General features: G+C 39.7%; 1 protein-coding gene across 1 annotated transcript; it reads right to left on the bottom strand.

Annotated features, from left to right (window-relative positions):
• Positions 1-38: 38 nt before the first annotated feature.
• LOC140227018 (uncharacterized) lies at positions 39-19,423 on the bottom strand. The gene is made up of 4 exons (XM_072307451.1): positions 19,205-19,423; positions 17,218-18,027; positions 12,138-12,404; positions 39-1,813 (listed from the first exon to the last, which is right to left on the bottom strand). The coding sequence occupies exons 2-4, from the start codon at positions 17,959-17,961 to the stop codon at positions 1,478-1,480; spliced, it is 1,347 nt and encodes a 448-aa protein (XP_072163552.1). The 5' UTR covers positions 17,962-18,027; positions 19,205-19,423; the 3' UTR covers positions 39-1,477.
• Between the last annotated feature and the right edge of the window lie 649 nt (positions 19,424-20,072).

Here is a 20,072-nt window from a genome sequence, read left to right as displayed (position 1 = left end):
ACGAGTCTTCAGAATAAAGAACCTTTACTTCATTTCGCATTAACGAACCTTTTGAATAACAAATATTCGCCATAATGAACTGTCTATACCACCTCAAGACAGCTAAGCTGTCATTACAATACACATAGGAGAGACGTTTTGTGTGTGTGTGTGTGTGTGTGTGTGTGTCTCGCAGGAAATGAAAAATGGAAACACTGTGACATGACTGTTTTTATTGGTATGAGTCCTACCTCATGTTAATAACACAATTTCAGCGGTTACCAGCACAACACACGTAGGATCAAAGACTGATGATGCTATTACCTAAATTTACATGTGATTGATACCACAGTCACATTTTTCAAACTGGACAAAATGAAAAGAAAAAGGGTACCGTAATAATAATGATAATAGTGATGATGACAATAACAGTAATATAAATGATAATAATGATAGTAATAATAATAACAATAACAATAATAAAAAATAATAATAATAATGAGAAGAAAAAAAAAATAGCCATTGGTGCCTCCTTAAGAACTAAATGTATTCACTTCGGGGCTGCGCCCCTCAGTAGTGAATAATTCTTTTGGAGTCACCTCTGCCAATAGTTTTCACCTGAAACTCTCAAGGAAAAGCATATATTGGCATGTTTGATACTACATGAAGTAAAATGACATCACTCCTATGACGACATTAATTTGCAAAAAGTATATCATTTGCAAAATGATGTCACAAAGCAATTAAGTCTAAAATTGTGCGCAACTTTGTATGAAATGTAACAACTTTTAACCAAAACAAATAGAAAATTATGACATCACAAGGCAATTCTTTAACAACCTTTGTAAATGTCTGGGATATTGTAAATGTTTGTTCTGACTGTCGTTTTATTTTGTATGCAGACGATTCTACAGTTCTTGCATCTCATAAAGACACTAATATGTTAATTTGTAATTTGAATAGAAGTTTAGTTCATAGGTTTAAGACAAATGAATTATTTTTGAATAAACAAAACAATTGTGACGCCACAAAGCAATTTTGACATTGCGCACTGCTTCTACCGTCACTATGTGAAACAGTTTCTGTACAATTGTGACGTCACAAAGTAGTTCTGACATCGTGCACTGGGTCCCTTCTTAATATTGCATTCATCACAAGACTTCTTGCATCCTATTTTCCCTCCATTTTCCCCTTCTTTTGTTTACACTTTTGATCCAAAATGTGAAATAAATATACACTGTGTACTTTGCCTAATTTCGAGTACCGGCAGAGTAGAAATCCCGTAAGGCCTATGATTGATATACCGTAGTAGCTTCAGGGTGTGAAAATCAGGTGGCGGAGTTTGTCCTCTTCTCAGAGGTTTCACCAACATCCCAAGGCGGATGGAGATCGGCGTTTGACGCTGTCTCCTCCATGTTGTCAATATTGCTCGGGTTGTTAGTGAGACGGTACCTGTCCATCACTCTTTTAAGTTCGGAGGAGTAGCTGGTGAGAAACACTAGGTTTGTTGATCTCGCACAGAGGCTTGACCAACATCCCAAGGCGGATGGAGATCTGCATTTGACGCTGTCTCCTCCATGTTGTCAATATTGCTCGGGTTGTTAGTGCGACGGTACTTGTCCATCACTCTTTTAAGTTCGGAGGAGTAGCTGGTGAGAAACACTAGGTTTGTTGATCTCGCACGGTTCCTCTCCTGCCTACTTGGCCATGTCAGCTGGAGGGCAGGCCATCGCCGCTTGAGTTCCATTAACCAACGACTTGACAAAAGTCTACCTTTCTGGGATGAGGGCCGCCTGCCAAGGACATCCGCTATGTCAGCAGCCATGAGAAGCACCTAAATGAATGAAAAAAGAAATGAGAAAAAACAAAGAATCTCAAATATGACAGTTACTTCAATTCTCAATACTGCATAATGAAATGAAAATCTGGGGTCTAGGAACACTTCCCCCTGGAAAACCACACTCCGGATATTTACCCTCCGGATAACTACTTCCCACCCCCCCCCCCCCCCCCCAATAACTTCCACTGGATGATTACCCGGATAAGTACAACCCTCCATAACTATCACAAGGAAAATTACCCACAGGACAATGCCCCCTGGTCAATTACTCCCTGGATAACTACCACCCGGGTGATTGCCCCTACACCACCCCTGCCCCCTAAAACTCTTACTTTTAATAGAAAAAAATATTACTACAAAAAATGAAATTCTTTTGTATTATTTTGAACGTTTGTATTTAGGACGATTTATGAACAAGCTTAATTTCTCCCTTCTGTTTTAAAGAAATTTTGAATTTCAGAATGAGTTACACTTTTAGTAAGCTTAAAGTTCTAGCAGAGCTACCAAGTCTCACGCATTCTGCGTGAGACTCAAGCATTTAGGGGCCGTCTCACGATCTCACGCATGGTACCCATTTTTCTCACTCATCGGGCGAAGTCTGCAACTTGGGCCTACAATAATGAGCATAGCTCAAAAGATTAAAATGATAGTTGCAATTAAAGGTATATTTAGGTGATACGCTATCAGCGTATCACCTATTGTGATTGTCAAAATCTCTCTTTATTTCTTTTTATTCTTCTTTCTTTCTGGACAATTTTGTGTCATCAATATCTCAAGAGTGACATTACAGAATGACATGACATTTTCAGGGAACATGTCCCATGACAATATCTAGCCACAATAAGGTTTTCATGACAGTAACATGTCTATGACGTCATCTAGGCGCCATTTTGTGATTTTCGGACCATGTTACATGATCGATCATATCTTCATAACTAAAGGTCATTTCTGTATCATTTTCGGTGGACATTAAGTTCAGGTCACGCTCTATCTTACATTTTAATGCTAATTACCTAGGACATTATTACGCGCGCGTACGCGCGCGTCAAACTTTTAAAAGGCTCAAAACAACTTACCAATGGGAAATCTCGAAGTTTCAGACAATTTTAAGCGTTTCGCGCGTTCGAGTCCGTCCGCACATTTTCGCGCGTAGTGCGCGTAAGCAACATGAAAATGCACATTTTTTGACAGATTTGGATTCCTGATACATTAAGCAACAATATCCATTGATTTCCGATCAATTTTGACCTATAACAAAGGAATGCGTTGGCGGCAAAGTTGAAATTTCGTGTGCGCGTCTATGTGCAAATATAGCGAAAAACATGTCTTTGTTTATTTCGCCATAGCTCTTTAAAACGTCTGGTTACCCTATGTTTTTATTGCATATTACAAAAACATATGAATTGGAAATAACGTTTCAAGCATCAATATCTCCATGAATACATTATGACGTCATCATATCATCATCTGAAATAAAAAAAGTGGAATTAAATTTTTTAAGGTACTGTTTCTGACATTCATTTGCTCGTATCTCTGTTGTTTAAGCTCAATATTATCCCAAATTCAGATATGTTGTACTTTGAACATTTGCCTTTCAAGTCCATGTCATAGTTTTGAAATTTGATGACGTCATCATGCTTTAAATTGTGTTTAAAGGTAAAGACGCAAAATCGGACAAGTTTACGTGTTATGTCTATGGGAGGTGATTTTTTTAGAAACCATGCATTGACTTGACAACGTTTAAGCACCTTTATCTCAGCTGATTTTGCTTCATTTCCTCTGAAACTTAAGTATGTTGTAGCTGTGACAATAATCTGCAGTAATCATGCATTTTATTCTTTGAAATCTCCTCATGAGGTTGACAATTTTGCAATTTAAAACTGAAAATGAGAATGGAATGCGGACGAAACGATTCCTGATTCATCTTTCACGTACATAAGTTTACGTTCCTCTAATTTTCTCGTCGAGACGAATGGCCGAGCGGTTAGAGGCGTCGTCTCAGAAACGTGAGGTTGCACACGTACGGGTTCGATCCTCACAAGAGCACGAAAGAAAATAATTATTCTTTTGTTACTTTTTTTTTCTTCAATGGAGTACTACACCTTCGTCCATGTAGAAAACACGTTTGCATGTAAACACACCTATACGCACACACTCACACAGTATACCTTTGTTTTGCGTTGGAGACTGCATTACTTCGACTGCTGCAAAATTTTGCAGGCTGGGCTTTTCAAACTGATATAGTATATTGTAACAAAATGAAATTTGTTCATATCAATTCAGTAACACAATGTAGTCGTGGTTACTTTGTGCTGATTTACACATGTAACAAGCTATACATTGTAAAAAAGGTATTTGCATTGTTCCTTTAAGTCAGTCTTCTGTATTGATGATTATTTGTCAATTAGTGGTTTTTGTGGAGTTTCAGATAGTGATAAAAAGTATGAATGATAAGTGCAGCGATAATTCCTACAGTTAGTTCAAAGTTGTGTTACAGATGTTTGATACATACATTTAGCATTGTGTGTGTGTGTATACGTGTGTATACAGGTTGGTCATATGACACATTCTAGACAATTAATCTTAATTAATTAGCAAACGTGATCAGCTATGGAACTGAATATGGTACTAATGTATGATATTAATGATTCTAATTAAACTGTGACGAGTTTAAAGGGATAGCATAACTGTGTGTAAAAATAAGGCAATTATAAGGAAATTTTAGGGGAATTTGATAACCATGCCTATAATAATTTCATACAGGTACTAATACCTGCCTCATATTCATGTGATAGATCGTCATGTCAATAGCAAACTGACAACGTACGATGAATGTGTTATGTATTGAACAACTGTCTTTCAAGTCCATAATGTTCCCCATATTTTCTTGTCGAGACGTATGGCCGAGTGGTTAAAGGCGACGTCTCAGAGACGTGAGGTTGCGGGTTCGAACCCCACAAGATCACGAAACAAAATACTTAGCTATTTACTGTTTTTTTTCCTCAACTTTGTATTACATATTCGTCCATGTAGAAATCACGTTCGTATATAAACGCACCTATACACACACACAGACACACACACACGCCATATCCCTCTTTTTTGTGTGTTGGAGACCACATTGCTTCGACTGCAGCAAACTTTTGCAGGTTGACTTTGTCAAACCGATCATAGTATGTAATGACGACGACTGAGGTGTTGTACTTTGAACAATTGTCTTTCAAGACGATGTCATTGTTTATTAATTTGATGACGTCATTACACTGAAAATTATGATTAAAGGCAAGGTATCAAAACCAGCCGATTATAGGTTTTATGTCTGCGGGACGTATTTTTTCCAAGTTGCCAGAAATGGCATAGCGACCTCAGTCGTTACAAGGCCGCTTTTCCGTCTAGCAATGCAATAGATGTTCACACGGCCACGTTAGTTGAGTGGGCATTGACTTTCCCCCTGTTATATCTATACATTGTTTTTTTTTTTTTTGTCTTACCATTTCCGTGGATGACCCGTGGCCGAGTGGTTACAAAAACGGTTTCGCAAGCACGCTCAATATAACTTTAAGGTGCCTATATCACATTCTTTTCTTTGTCGATCACAGATGACTGTCATCTGATGACCACAAGCGTATCACCTAACTCGTCCTCAATGTGACGAGTTTTCATGTCTCGTTTCTTTTTGTCTTTCAAAATAAGTATAAAAAAAAAATAGTCACTTAAGTATGCACCTGATCGCATCATTAAGAGCTAAAAATTGAAAAAGCTCCTACCGTGGGAGGCCACAGGGGGGAAAAACCCCTCCCACACCCTCGCTCGCGCGCACATTCGCTCGCCGAGATCGATGCCGAGTCATGAAAATCTCACTCATAAAAATTTTTTGAACTTGGCATCCCTGTTCTAGCCCCATTTTTTTTTTTAAACCACAATCTTCTATCGTTTACCACAACTCCACTTTACACTTCTTTATTTTGAGGAGCTTATATCTCATGCCTCACGTGCCCTGGTTTCGACCCATCATCTTCCTCTTCCCCCCTTTTTCTCTGTCTACCGTGAATGTAGTCTCTTCCCGTCATTCATCCCACCCACTCTTACTTACCTTTCCTCTTTCCCTCATTACAAGGGGGCTGTCTTGTGTGTGCTAATTTGTGTACTTCGTCTCTGTCTTACTTTACTTTCTTTGCCTTGTTTTATCAAGTTTGTAACTAAATTTTTTTTCTTATTAGGGGTCTGCAGACTAGAAGCTCTGCTTTTTAACAGTCCCCTCCATTTCCAACCAGTTTTTCTGTACTTGTCTTGAAATTGCAACTGATTGACAAATTGCCCTACATCGATGTAAATAAGCACAGAATTGATCAGTGTTTTAGTAGTAGCCATTATAAAGAAAATCATGGGCGTACATACTCGAGCAGGATTCGAACCTACAACCTCCTGAGTACCGGACAGGCGTCATCTCCACTAGACCACCGAGCTTTTGCCCGACAGCAAGTGTTGGTTCTAATCCTTATAGCATGCAGCGGGTATTATCATGGCTACTACTAAAACACTGATCAATTCAGTGCTTATTTACGTCGACGTAGGGCAATTTGTCAATCAGTTGTAATGAAAACATCTCGACCGAAGAATTTCATGAATTTGAATTGTCTTGAAATTATTAGGAAATTATATTATGCATCATGGTGCATTGGTTGTTGTTGTTGTTTTTTTTTCATTACCTCTGCGAAGGAGTTTAAGTGATCATCGGCATTGGTTTGTCTGTTTGCAAAATAACTTTAAAAAGACCCATACGGATTAAAATAAAACTTGCATGAATAGTCGATATTGACACAAAGAACACCTCATTCAATTCTGGTAGTGATCCGGGAATTGTTACTCGTATGGATTTTTGAAGGATTTTTCATCTTTTGGCATATAAGGTCAACGAACTTGGGGTTCAAGCTGTGCATGCTAGATGTTTACAAACGCGCACTAAAGCACCCACTCTGCTCGGGCAAGGCGCCGTGCAACGACGTAGACAATGCTTTTATTTGGGGAAATTTCGCATGAACTGACATGAGTTGCTGGCTTGGCGGAGGTCTGTGCTCTCAGAGTGCTTTTCTGGTTGCATTGTTGCATCATTAGTATTATGTGTATTCAAATGTTGTAATTGTATGTGTTGGAAATGAAATAAATGAAACTTAACTAAAACTGAACTAGGGCTATAATCCCCCTAGTGCAACTACCCCGAGATAACAACCCTCTTAGCACTTACGGCAATTATCCTCAAGGCCAATTCCTCCTAGGACAATATTCTCCATAGCCATCCCCCTCCCTCAGACAACTACCCATGTTGAGTTCTGCTAGGAAAAAAGTCACAGAGTAACGGTATTATCGCACATAATTATACAGTATCTACATGTAAATATATATTTTATAAATTATTGAAAAGAAACTGTATCTATTTCGGCAATGCCTATCACTGCTACCAGTTGTGTTTAGGTGTATCTTCGATGCGATTTTACTGTTATACCGTAAACGCTCATTTCAGAATTGCTCTGCTGCATCATTGGGCATTATAAAATGGGTTCAAGAATGTAGCCAATAGGAAGCGCTGAAATGAGTCACGTGTGCTTTGGTTATTCTAGTCTCATCGCACTGCATGTTAAATCCTATTGCTGATCGCCTGTGCGCGCGGCGGCTCCTTTGAATTGCATGCAAAGATAGTAGAAGTGAGGTTCACACCTAGGTCCCTTTACCTTAAGGTTTTCTAAACCTCGAGGTTTTGTAAACTACGAGGCACTAAACTCCAAGTTAGCGTAGATGTAGACGCATGTAGTTTAGAAAACCACGACAAAACCTTAAGGCGAAGACACCACGACAACACCACAAGATTTCTTAGGGTGTTGTCGTGGTTTAAGCGCGTAGTTTAAGCGCGCTGTGGCAGCGCGCTTAAACTATGACAGATGTGAACGGAGTTTTGTTAACCACGACGCTCAGTTTTTTTCCACAATAGTGTGCAACCCTATGTGCAAACTAGGCGCCCTTTATTTTCTATCGTAGTTACCTTTACCTCGAGGTTTTGCTAACTGCATGTAGGTGTGAACGGCATCGAAGTTTTGTCGTGGTTAGGGGAACGCATTTTTGCGCTCGTAGTTAGTATAACTACAAGTTTTTGGATAGGTGTAGACATGGCTACTGATAAGTTAAGCGTCTTTGATTGCATGCATACGCGCTGTCAATCCTGTAAACTTCTAGTTCGGGCTGCCGGCCAGCCTTTCTTCCCTTGTGCACAACATGTGTGGCGTACGTATACTCTTATACGTACAGTACAGTAGACCAAGCGTTGTGGGACCGGACGCGTACATGGAGTCACTTTGAAGGGGAAGTCCAACGATTTAGCAGGTTAATTCTCACGCCGTTTTCAGAGTATGTTGTCTATTAGGCCTATATGAGGAGTCTATATCAAGTTTTAAAGGTAAAGGGTGCATATTCTATGTAAAATAAGTAAGTTTTCATGCGGGAACTTAAGTGTTCGGAAACCCAACCCCCCATCATACTTATATGTGCAAGATTTCCGAGTGCGACGTGCGTAAATGTTTGGGACGAACATCTTCGGACGTCTTGACCCACAAAGGTACGTGAAAAACGCTGAAAAATGCTGTTAGTTTTCGAATTTTCGACCCATTTTATAAAATAAATGATGCACAGGATTATTTCGTGGCGTAAGTGGAGATGCAGCTCACTCTCGGGTATTTACAATGTAGTGCAACATGTACTCGGCTTCGCCTCGTGCATGTTACACAATTGTAAATACCCTCGAGTGCACTATACGCCTCCACTAACGCACTCTATCCTGTGCATCATTTGTATAGTAACAACCTATTCTAACTGGGCTATTTGAGACCAAGTTTTACTGGGGGGGGGGGGTCAATTTGACCCCCCCTTCAGATCTCGGCCGCCGATCGCGCGATCGCCGCAAAATTTTGCCTGAACATAGAGCCGGATGTCAACTACAAGATTACATGGTCATATAATAGAAAAATTTTGATTTCATATTTTTTAATAAATTAATTATGCAAACTAACACATGAAATCATATTTTCACCTATAACTCCATCTAAAAGACTGAAGGATTATTAGATTTTTGTGTCAGAGTTCCTCAAGACACATCAAACAATTTTCTCGTAAAAAAATAGCACAATCAAAATCATTTTCTTTTGTTTTTTATTGTTTTGTTAATTTCTTATGTATTTTATTGTTTTTTCGATCTTTTGTTTTCTATTGTTTTTTGCCAAAATTTGTTGGAGGCACTTTTTCAAGCTTATCTACATTAGAATTGCTTTATTTCAATGGTTAAAAGTTGAAATAATCTAATTTATATCAATTAAACAAAAAAACACACTTTGCATTGGATTTGCACACGAAATCATGAATTTGAGCGTTTTTCGGGTTGACATGCATACGCAAAACATTGCATAAGTTCAGAACGGTGTACCCGGACGTCGCAAATTTGGTCTCAAAATATGCGGGAGACTCAAATGAAAAAAGTCATGAAACAACGCGGCAAAATCTTTGCACGTTGAGGAATCGTGGCGCGAAACGTCGAGGGGGGGGTCAATTTGACCCCCCCCCCCCCAGTTAGAATAGGGTTAAATGGGAAGAGATTCCCACCTCTTTGGTATAATTACCACAGAGATGGGAAGAGATTCCCACCTCTTTGGTATAATTACCACAGAGCATTACCTCCCTTGATAATTACCCCTTGTTAACTTTAGGTCCCAAACAATCACCCTGGCCCAGGAAAATTGTTATTTTATTTTTATCGATGGCTTTGGTTGAGACCTAACTTCAGGTTTCTAACATCTTTTTGGAGAGATAATTAGAAACCTCTTACGAAATATGAAAGAGCATGTACAATGTAATTCCAAGAGGGATTCAACGTTTTTGTGATAAAAAATGGTCTTGAAATGGCTGAGATAAAACAGAGCTACCCTAATAAAAGGTGGGACCCATCTTTTATTAGCATCGCTTTGTCTTCTTTGTTTTTGGATATCTCAGCCATTCCAAAACCTTTTTTCATCATATAAACTATGAATTCCTTTTAGAATGGTATGTTCTGTATGCATACGCTCTGGTTTCTTGGTGTCTAGTAAAAAGTTAAAAGCCCAATCCTCACCTCCACCAATACTTTACATTATCCCTTGAAGTATCAATAACATTTAATTTGAAAATTAGCGCAATTATACTTGTATAAAAAATAAGCTGTAATTACACTCTTTAGGACAGATCAGGGCACCGTTTGATAAAAGTTGCCAGCTGTGACAACTTGTTAGCCTCTGATAATTTCAATAAAATCCTGGGTTCTGATTGGCTGAGAAGCTCTGGTCACTGATGGACCTACATGGATCGACCTACAATGATTGGTAATTTGTCTGGGACTGACAGCTTGTCAGGACTGACAACTTTCATGAAACAGTGCCCAGATCCTATCAGAAATTATTGCTTTACACCGAGGGCCCCTCTCTTATGTTAAGTGAATATGAATTGCAGTGAAATCAACTCTCATTTTCTCATGTTTATCGTCTTATGTGTTATAACGGTAATAAATGACATGCAAAAAGAGTGAATGATGTTAGTGCAAGAGAAAAGTGCCTTCAAATGTACATGAGCTTTACAATGGTGTTATAAACTGGATAGAACAAGGCAAGTGCCAAATTGTGTCTCGCCCATTCGCATACAAGAAATTAATATTTTTCTAACTCCCAGAAATTCATTGACCCGCCTATGACCTTTGACCTTGTGATGACCTTCAACTCCACAAGGGACATTTACCATCCACGTTTGGTCTCAAACGGACATAGGGATCAAAAGTTATAAGCCACAATCGAAACGCGCCCTAAAAGCTTAACATTGGGCCCTTAACTTTTGTCGACCCCTGCCTGTGACCTTTGACCTTGTGATAATTTCTTCTCCCCGCGGGACATCTACCATCCAAGTTTGGTCACAAACGGACAAAGGGATCAAAAGTTATGAGCCATAATCAAAACGCACCATACAAATTTAACATTGGGAACTAAAATTTCATTGACCCCTGTCTGTGACCTTTGACCTTGCGATGACCTTTAATTCCCCACGGGACACCTACCGTCCAAGTTTGGTCACAAACGGACATAGGGATCAATACTTATGAGCCACAATCGAAATGTGCAATAAAAACTTAAACATTGGGCCCTAAAAGTTTGTTGACCCCTGTCTGTGACCTTTGACCTTCTGATGACCTTCAATTCCCCAAGGGACATCTACCATCCAAGTTTGGTCACAAACGGACATAGGAATTTACATTGGTAAAATGTGTAACTTTGCATAACCACTCTTCCCTCCAAGTTTGATTGAAATTGAAATCCTCAGTAGAGAGTTATTCAAGTTTTGTAGCATTATGGACAGACGACGGACAGACGGACGGACGGACGACGGACGGACAGACGCCGCAGGCGATCCCTTAGTCTCCCCACACCTCCTGTGGGCTCGACAAAAATTACAATGGGTGGTAGTTTTCCAGGAGGGGGGTGGGGAAAGGGGATTGTCCCGGAGAGTAATTGTCCTGGGAGGGTAGTTGTGCAGTGGGTAGTTATTCTGAGATTGTCAGGGTAGTTATGGGGGGGGGGATTTATCTGGGTGATAGTTATCCAGCACGCCCCTCTTTATTTTTTGTTAAAACAAATGATAGGGGGTTATCCGGGTGGTATTGTAGGTATCCGGGGGATAGTTATCCACAGGGTAGCTATCCGGGGGGGGGGGGGGGGGGGGGGGGGGGGGGGGGTAGTTTAATTATCCGGGGGGTAGTTATTTGGGCATACTTGTGAAATAGGCCCCACCACTGTGTGTCCGTACAAATACAACCCTACCTACCCCTATACCCTAACCCTAAACCTAACCTTGCTTGCGAACGCACGGGGCACGCGCACTGCAGTGGGGCCTTATTTCACGATTTTGCTGTTATCTGAAGGGCAGTTCCCAGGGATAGTTATCAAGGGGTAGTTACCCAGGCAGTAGTTTTCCGGGGGGGGGGGGGGGGGAGCTCTCCTGGGGGAATTGCCCTTCGGGATAGTTGCCCTAGGGGTAGTTGCCCAAGGAGGGTAGATGTTTGGGGTGGGGGGTAGTTGTCCTGGGGGTAATTGCCCTGAAGGGTAATTATCCGGATGAGAGTTATCCGGAGAGTAGTTACTCAGGGGATAAGTGCCTTGACACGGAAAATCCAAGTAAAGTCTCTTTTTACACTTCCATGAACAAGAGTCATGAGGATAATGACAGTTACACGAGTTGCAATAACACGAAACATATTTACCTGGGTTTTTGTAAGGCTGTGGCCGTGAGATGACAGTTCCATTAGATGATCAACCAGGGCCTTTTCCACCTCTTGTGGCAAGATAGTCCCCCTTCCCGGATTTTCGCTTGACTTTGAACGCCCCCTCAACCTGTCTAGCAGTGTCGTTTTTGGCACCCCACACCTTAGTGCTGCTTTTCTGCATGAGACTCCTTCACGAACAAGCTCAAGGGCCCTCTCAAATCTTTCCTTTGAGTAGTTTCTACGCCCAGAGCGGCGTGGATTAAGCTATAATGATAAAATTATACAGAAAGAACAGATTTCAAACAGTGATTTATCAGTAAGTCTCAGTTACAGTAAGGATTTATTTTCCTTCTACTTCCGCAATTTTGAAACAAGGCTTTCAATTCATATTCATATTCATCCTGTATCATTGATGCAATATGCATATTGATGGAATATGCATTATGCATATTGAATACCATACAAGATATGAATGAGAAAGCTAAATATATAATTTCCTGTACAGTTTTAATTTCAAAAGAAAATTACAAAATGTATCACGATGCTATGCGTTTGGTGGACACCGCGTAGCATAGTGACACATTGTGTAATTTTCTTGTAAAAGTAAAACTGTGGAAAGGAGAGTTAAGATATTTAGAGCTACAGGGTATCTGACTAATCTAGTAATTATGATATATATACCAAATTTTGGTCAAGCTAATTGCATTAATTTGTCTTTTAGGATCAGATTTTAACTATCAAGATGCTACATGGACACGTCACGATGCTACAGGACACCGTTACATATCATTTTGATAACTTCATCAAAACTGAGTCTGGTTGGCACAAAATTTCCAGGAAAATGTATGGTCTCAATACAAATGTAAAGCCTATATAAACAATATATGTATAGCATAATTATTGTAGTATTGAGTTATGCTAAGATATCACACTTTGTGCCCCAACTTCACGGAATTACCCATGTGCCAAATTTCAAGCCAAATGCTCAAAGACTGAGGGAGTTAACTGAATCCATTCTAGTATTTTTGTATACATAATTTTCAATCAAAATATGCTGTTACCATGGCAACACATTGTTCAACAATGACAGAAAAATAAATTTGAACATATTCATGTACTATTATTTAGTATAGTGGTCACATGTGCCAAATTTCAATCCAAATGCTCAAAAACTCAGGGACTTAGCTACATCCTCAGTATTTTTGTAAGAGTTTTCATTCAAAATATGCTGTTACCATGGCAACGTACTGTTCAACAATGACGAAAGATTAAGTTTGCACATCTATGTACTAGAGTGGTCGCATGTGCCAAAACTGAAGCTACAACTGTAAATGCTCAAAGACTGAGGAAGTTGAATCCACATTATTTTTGTATGTTCACCTTCATAGACATGTGGATTGAGTGAATGCAGCAATATTAGTAGAACACATCAGTGAGAGTTTGAGGAAAATCGGACAATCTGTTGAAAAGTTATGAATCTTTGAAGTTTCTGCTCAGTCGTGGCTTGATGAGAAGACTACTACAGCTGATATGTCACATGCGTACAACGATGTAACGAAAATATTTATAAAGAAAATTCGACATACACATTTGTATTTTCACTTTTCTCGCATACAGCTGGAAGAGAATGCTTGACTTCCCCCTTTCAGAAGGAGGGGGAATAATATTACCCTTAAAGGGGCATAGTCCCGGTGGTGTAGAGGGCGCTGTTGATGATACTGCCGATCACCGTTAGCATTGATACGAAGATTACCGAAGTTGAGCAGTCATCAAGAGTAAAGTGCGTAGTTGTTGCTGTAACGTTGCCTGCATTGTCTTCTCTGCGCATCGCGCAGTCTGTAGTAATGCCATGGTGCGTGCATTATGTGCTTGTTATTATGACATCACAAAAGAACTTTGCTAAAGCTGTCTTCCCCCTCACCCGAATCATGAGCCGAACTGTGATCCGACCACTGACTACAGTGAATCGGACTTCTTCGGACTCGGGGAAGTGGGCCAAAGCGTAAGCGCTAGAGAGGAGTCGATAGCGTAGGTCTCTATAGGAAACTTGCGCCATGCGCCCGCGTATGCATTTGACTAAAACACGGGGACCATGCACCTTTAAGATACATCAGTGACAAGTCGAGGAAATGTGCACTTTTTTCAAAAAGTATCATTTTGTGAAATCTTCTTTATACTTTCCTTATACTGTTGTACGCATGTGACATCATCAGCTGTACATGTAGTAGTCTTCTCATCCAGCAGTGACAGAGCAGAAACTTCAAAAATTCATTTATAAGTTTTCAACAGATTGTCCGATTTTCCTCAAACTCTCACTGATGTGTTCAAATATTGCTGCATTCACTCGATTCACATGTATGAAGGTGGACTTGTTGCTACAAATATTAGGTACAGTATACAATTTGTGTACCATAGCCATTACATGTGCCAAATTTCAAGCCACATGCTCAAAGACTGAGGGAGTTAGCTGAATCAACAATATTTTTGTATTCTTTTTGGTGAAAAAAAAATGCTGTTACCATGGCAATGCATTGTTCAACATCCACAGAAGATGTTTCGCACATCTACTCTATACTGTAGTGGTCTCATGAGCCAAAATTCAAGTCAAATACTAAAAAAACTCAGGGAGCTAGGTCAATCCAAGTATTTTTGTATGATTGGTATAAAAACCTGCTGGAAACTGCTGTTGCCATGGCAACAGACTTATTCACACACACAAAAAGGTGTCTTGCACAACTACACATTACATTGAATCTTATCGTTATATATCTCAAATTTCAACTGAATTGCTATAAAACTGAGAGTAGTTTGATTCACATTTGGTAGGATTTTTTTTTAATTTACCATTACCATGGCAACGCATCATGCAATACTAGCAAAACAGATATCTTGCACATCTTACTTTGATAGCGGTCACACATACCAAATTTGGGATTCATCGTTCAAAAAATGAGTACTTGGATCTACAAGTTTTTATGAAAATTTGCCGCTGCCATGGCAATGCATTATCTGATACTGACAAAAAGGTGTCTTGCACATCTAACTTTGATAGTCACACACTATGCCAAATTTTGGGTCGATTGCTCAAAAAAAAAAAATGAGAGTAGTTTGATCTACAACATTTAGTAGGATTTTTTTTTATTTGCTGTTGCCATGGCAATGCATTATGACATACTAACAAAAGAGGCATCTCACACATTTTCCTTTGATAGTGGTCACAAATGTTATTGGGGTTGTCTGTAATTGCTCAAAAAATAACAGAGTACAGATGAACCTCTCTTATCCGGCCTCCCTTTATCCAGATCTCTCTATTATACGGACGCAATCTCGCCGTGATTTTCTTTTTAATAATTACGGGAGGAAAGGGGGATTCCCAACTCCTTGAGAACTCCTACACAAACACACATGAATTACATGTGTACCTGTGATAATCTTGAGTGTTGTGACTTTCATCACAGTGAGTTACAAGTTGCAGAATGATATACTTTCAGAGAGTTTTGAGGTTGCAAAAAATGTTCAAAAAAACAAAATTTTTCTGGTCCCATACGTAACGGCACATATTTTCTCTTCTAGAATATAATTGTCAAGGTCATTTTTCTCAATTTTTTACATGATTATATTTCTTCTAGATATCAATCACCATGATGAAGTTCAATACGATCAAAGGCCATTAACACCATTTTTCAGGTCATAAAAGTCTCTGAATGTCCAATACGTAACGTGCGCGTTATCTTGGACTTGCCCGGAATTAGAAATGTACAATGTTTATATTATGTTCTATATATGTATATTGACTATTTTTTATTGGTTTTCTGAGGGTTTTGTGGGGAAAATGGGTTTAATCTAGAAATTGGGATCGGCTAGGGATTGTGGTATGCCACTGGCTTCCTTGTACAGTTTTGTTGGCCTGGTTACCACCCGCTTCGAATTGTCATTAATGTTTGCAGAATGTTTGTGTGTGTGTGTGTGTGTGTGGTTAATGGTTGTACGAAGGGGGGGGGGGGGGTTGATAGGAATCTTCATTTTGGGAGTGTGTGAGGGGAGGGTTTGGAGAGCAAAGGGATCTGTTTTGTAACTATGTCACTGTGATTATGAGTTTGTAAATTGTGATTTGATATTGTGAAATATACAGTGATTTTTACATAGTTTGTATTTTCATGCAAGAAATATTAAAAAGTACAGTTATGAATATTTTATCATGATATAATTAGTGGCACATAAATCTGTAATGTTGAATGCGTCTGGAAGGGATATAGGTTAGGGCGGTCCGCGGACTAGTTATTTAGTTAACTTGCCCAATGCCTGGCAGCCCTGTCAGGTGCATTCAGTGTTTGGGTATTTTTGTGTTATTGTATTGATTAATTGTTTTGAGTTTTGTAATTGATTATGTATTGCATGTTTTCTGCCAAATAAAATAATAATAATACAGTGCACTCCCGTTATAACGAACACGGTTATAACGAAATTCCGGTTACAATGAAATAAAATTTAGGGCCGCAACATTATCAATTCTATGTATTTTTATTGTTTATTCATTCGGTTATAACGAAATTTCGTTATAACGAAAGAAAACTGCCGGTCCCGAGGACTTCGTTATAACGGGAGTCCACTGTATATTAATAACAATAATTTGTACCACCTTCTTGAATTCGGGCCATTAGGGGTAAACTTAAAGTTTGGACCTCAAATCTTGATTTTGCCTACAAGTTGTAAAATGCTTTTTTTCAATGCATTACATAGATTTTGGAGGACTTTTTGGCAATTAATCTTCAGTAATTAACAGCAAATAAGAGGAAATTATCAATTGTATTACTACATGTGATTATTAATGTCGAAGCATGCTGCACAGAATTTTGAAGTCAGTTGGTGTATTCTTTTAGAAGTTATAATAGTTCAGTTAGAGCGAGAAAACCATGATTGCATACCCCGATTGTGCTTATCACCGATTATGAATGGAAGAAAGCAAAAGGGTATGTCATTTTCAAAATGCATTATGGGAAAGCAAACCGACCAACGAGGGAAAACCTTTCTTAGTTGAAAGCGATAGCAAACCGATCATCAACCGATACTAGCTTACCATCTCTGTCACGGTCTTCAGCTCCTGCTCTGATTTACTGTCTTCACTGTGTCTCCCACGGCGTGTGCATTTCTTTCCATACACTGGACACTTTTCCTTCTGCATCGTGTGCTGTCTCCCACCGTACTGACACAACTTTGCTCTAGGATTCTTCCCTCTCTTTAGCTTTGCATCTTTTCCTTTTAACTTCAGTGCATGCACCTCTGTCGATTGATCACCATCCAAAAGCACAGCGTCTTTCTTGGACAGTTCAGCTGCTCGGCAGGCCTTAATACATTTGTCCAGAGTTAGTGCTGATCTACGCAGTAGCCTCTTTCTCGTGGCATTTTCTCGTAGACCACAAATGATCCTGTCTCTGATCAAAGAATCTCTCAAATCTTTGAAGTTGCACTGCTCTGCAAGTAGCTGGAGTTCAGTCAGAAAAGAATCAAAGGATTCTCCAACTTCCTGCTTCCGGGTGAAAAACCTATAACGGTTGAGCGTTTCATTCTTTGGTGGATCACAATGCTTTCCAAGGGCATCTAATGCACTCTGAAGAGTCTCTTTAGCAGGCTTGACCTTCTGGTATACCTCACGCCCTCTGGGACCAATCAGGTATTTTAGCATCTGGACTTTCATTTGCTCGGTTTTCCCATCCATTGCTAGAGAAACATACAAGAAGAATTCCTCTTTCCACTGTTTCCATTCTCTTGAAAGATTAGTAGCTTCAAAATCAAGCTGTTTGGGGGGATGTAGCTGCTCCATCGTGAACAATCAACCAAAGTCAAAGAAGAAATCCCATCGACAAAAACCACATCACGCGTCACGATCCTGTACGTTATAATTTAGATCTGCCTCTTAGGCCCGAATTCACGAAGGTGGTACAAACAAAACCATGGTTTAAACCATGGACAAAAACCATGGATCGCCAAGTGTCGCACGGAATATTTCGTAACGAAATTGGTCATTTCGTCGATAAAATGACAGGTTTCGTTAACGAAATTATCATTCCGTGGACGAAATGTTCATTTAGTTACAAAATGTTGTCATTTTGTTACAAAATAATAATTTCATCGACGAAATGACTGATTTCGTGACGAAATATTCCATGCGACACTTGGCACTCCATGGTTTTTGTCCATGGTTTAAACCATGGTTTTGTTTGTACCACCTTCGTGAATTCGGGCCTTAAGGTCTAAGATCTATAAACCGCATCAGCAACCCCAACGTAGCCGTTCTGGTTACAGCGCCCTAAAAAATATTTGCAGCCGGGCTGGGGTTACTAACGAGTCGGAGTTAGATCTATATGTTAAATTATATGAACCGTAGACATAAAAGGCTGCGTTCACATAGAACAGAAGTAGATTCGGGTATTCGGGGCTCGTTTTCGAGGGCATGCGAATAGCTTGAATCGAGCGATAGGATTTCCTCACACCAGTTCACATAAGAGGGCACTATTCGAAAGTACCGAATTGCGGCCGAATAGCTGCGAATAGTTAGTAGTACATGTAACGTTAGGCCTATAGCAAAGTGGGAATCGAGCTTGTTCGATTTTCTTGCAGCGTATACCGCGTACCATGCGTACCGTCTCTTGTTTATGAAATAATGACAATTTTGGTCTGGATTTGCCCTTAAGCAAAAATAAGCATGTAACGTTAGACTGACATTCTGATGCAGTTTAGCGTTTATAGAAATTAATTGTTTAAGATTTGCTGGGATGAAGCGATGAACAGATGCAGGAGGAAGAAATCCTCACTGCATCTGTAAAATTTATGGCGAGTTGACGGTGCGAGTGATCAGTGATGGTGTACTCGGTGCCCGAATAGCGAATAGCGATCAAATACCGACCGAATAAAATTACTTCTAATTCTATGTGAACGCAGCCTATTAGGAATAGTAGAATGCCATATCACGACATCATATCTGGTCCATCGCGCCATGGCCAGGCCGGCGATATCCACCAGTGCGCAATACACTCAGTTCCACTCATAGCAATTCACGTCAATACGTCTCATGGTCAAGGAGCTCATCACGTCAGCATTCGGCACAATTTCCGATCGCAAAAACATCTAACGTTACAGGTTCCACTCCAGACACCATGTAACATTTCTTGGTCCGTTTAGAGCCATACAATGTGTCGGGTTCATAATCACTCTACTAAGGACATCCAGTGGGTAATCATACTGATTTATCAATCTTCTAACCTAAAAAGTGTAAGCCTACGCTGTTTGCTTCTGACATGTGACACTGCACATCAACATACACACTGGACACTATGTAAAACTTACACAATCAATCGACATGCTCGACGCGACGCGACAGGCACCACGCACAAGCACTGCATGCTAGCTTCATCTTCTTCTGCCAAGAGGTGGCGCTACACCTCTTACACAATCATCCCATCAGTATTCTTTATTTAGACTGGTTACTGAATCATGTCAAATGTGTACAATTTTTATGTATGTTTTATCTATATTCTGCACACAACCTTTTGTTGTTCGTTAAACAGTGTATCATAGTTATTTTTTGTGTCATTACAATGTAACAATTTCATTTGATTGGTCTGAATAAAGGCTATAAAAAGCGTCACAAAAAAAGTATTCTACTGATTTTTTTTTCCCCACATCTCATTCCGATCAGTGGATTGTTTCACGAAGAAGTCGAACTTGATAAAATGTAAGATTGACTAAAAATATTGTCTCCGCCGAACGAGTTCGAGCAGGGGACTACTGTATGAAACTGGCTCCGTGCGTGTGTGTGTGTGTGTGTGTGTCCGTGTGTATGTGTGTGCGTCCATGTGTGATCAAAATGTTCAATTTGCTACTTCTCTGTCATTTATGAGCCAATTTTGATTCTGTTTGCTTTATATGATAGCA

Source organism: Diadema setosum, chromosome 4, assembly GCF_964275005.1.
Source record: "Diadema setosum chromosome 4, eeDiaSeto1, whole genome shotgun sequence".
NCBI classification, from domain to species: domain Eukaryota; kingdom Metazoa; phylum Echinodermata; class Echinoidea; order Diadematoida; family Diadematidae; genus Diadema; species Diadema setosum.
This window is presented reverse-complemented; position numbering and strand designations above follow the sequence as displayed.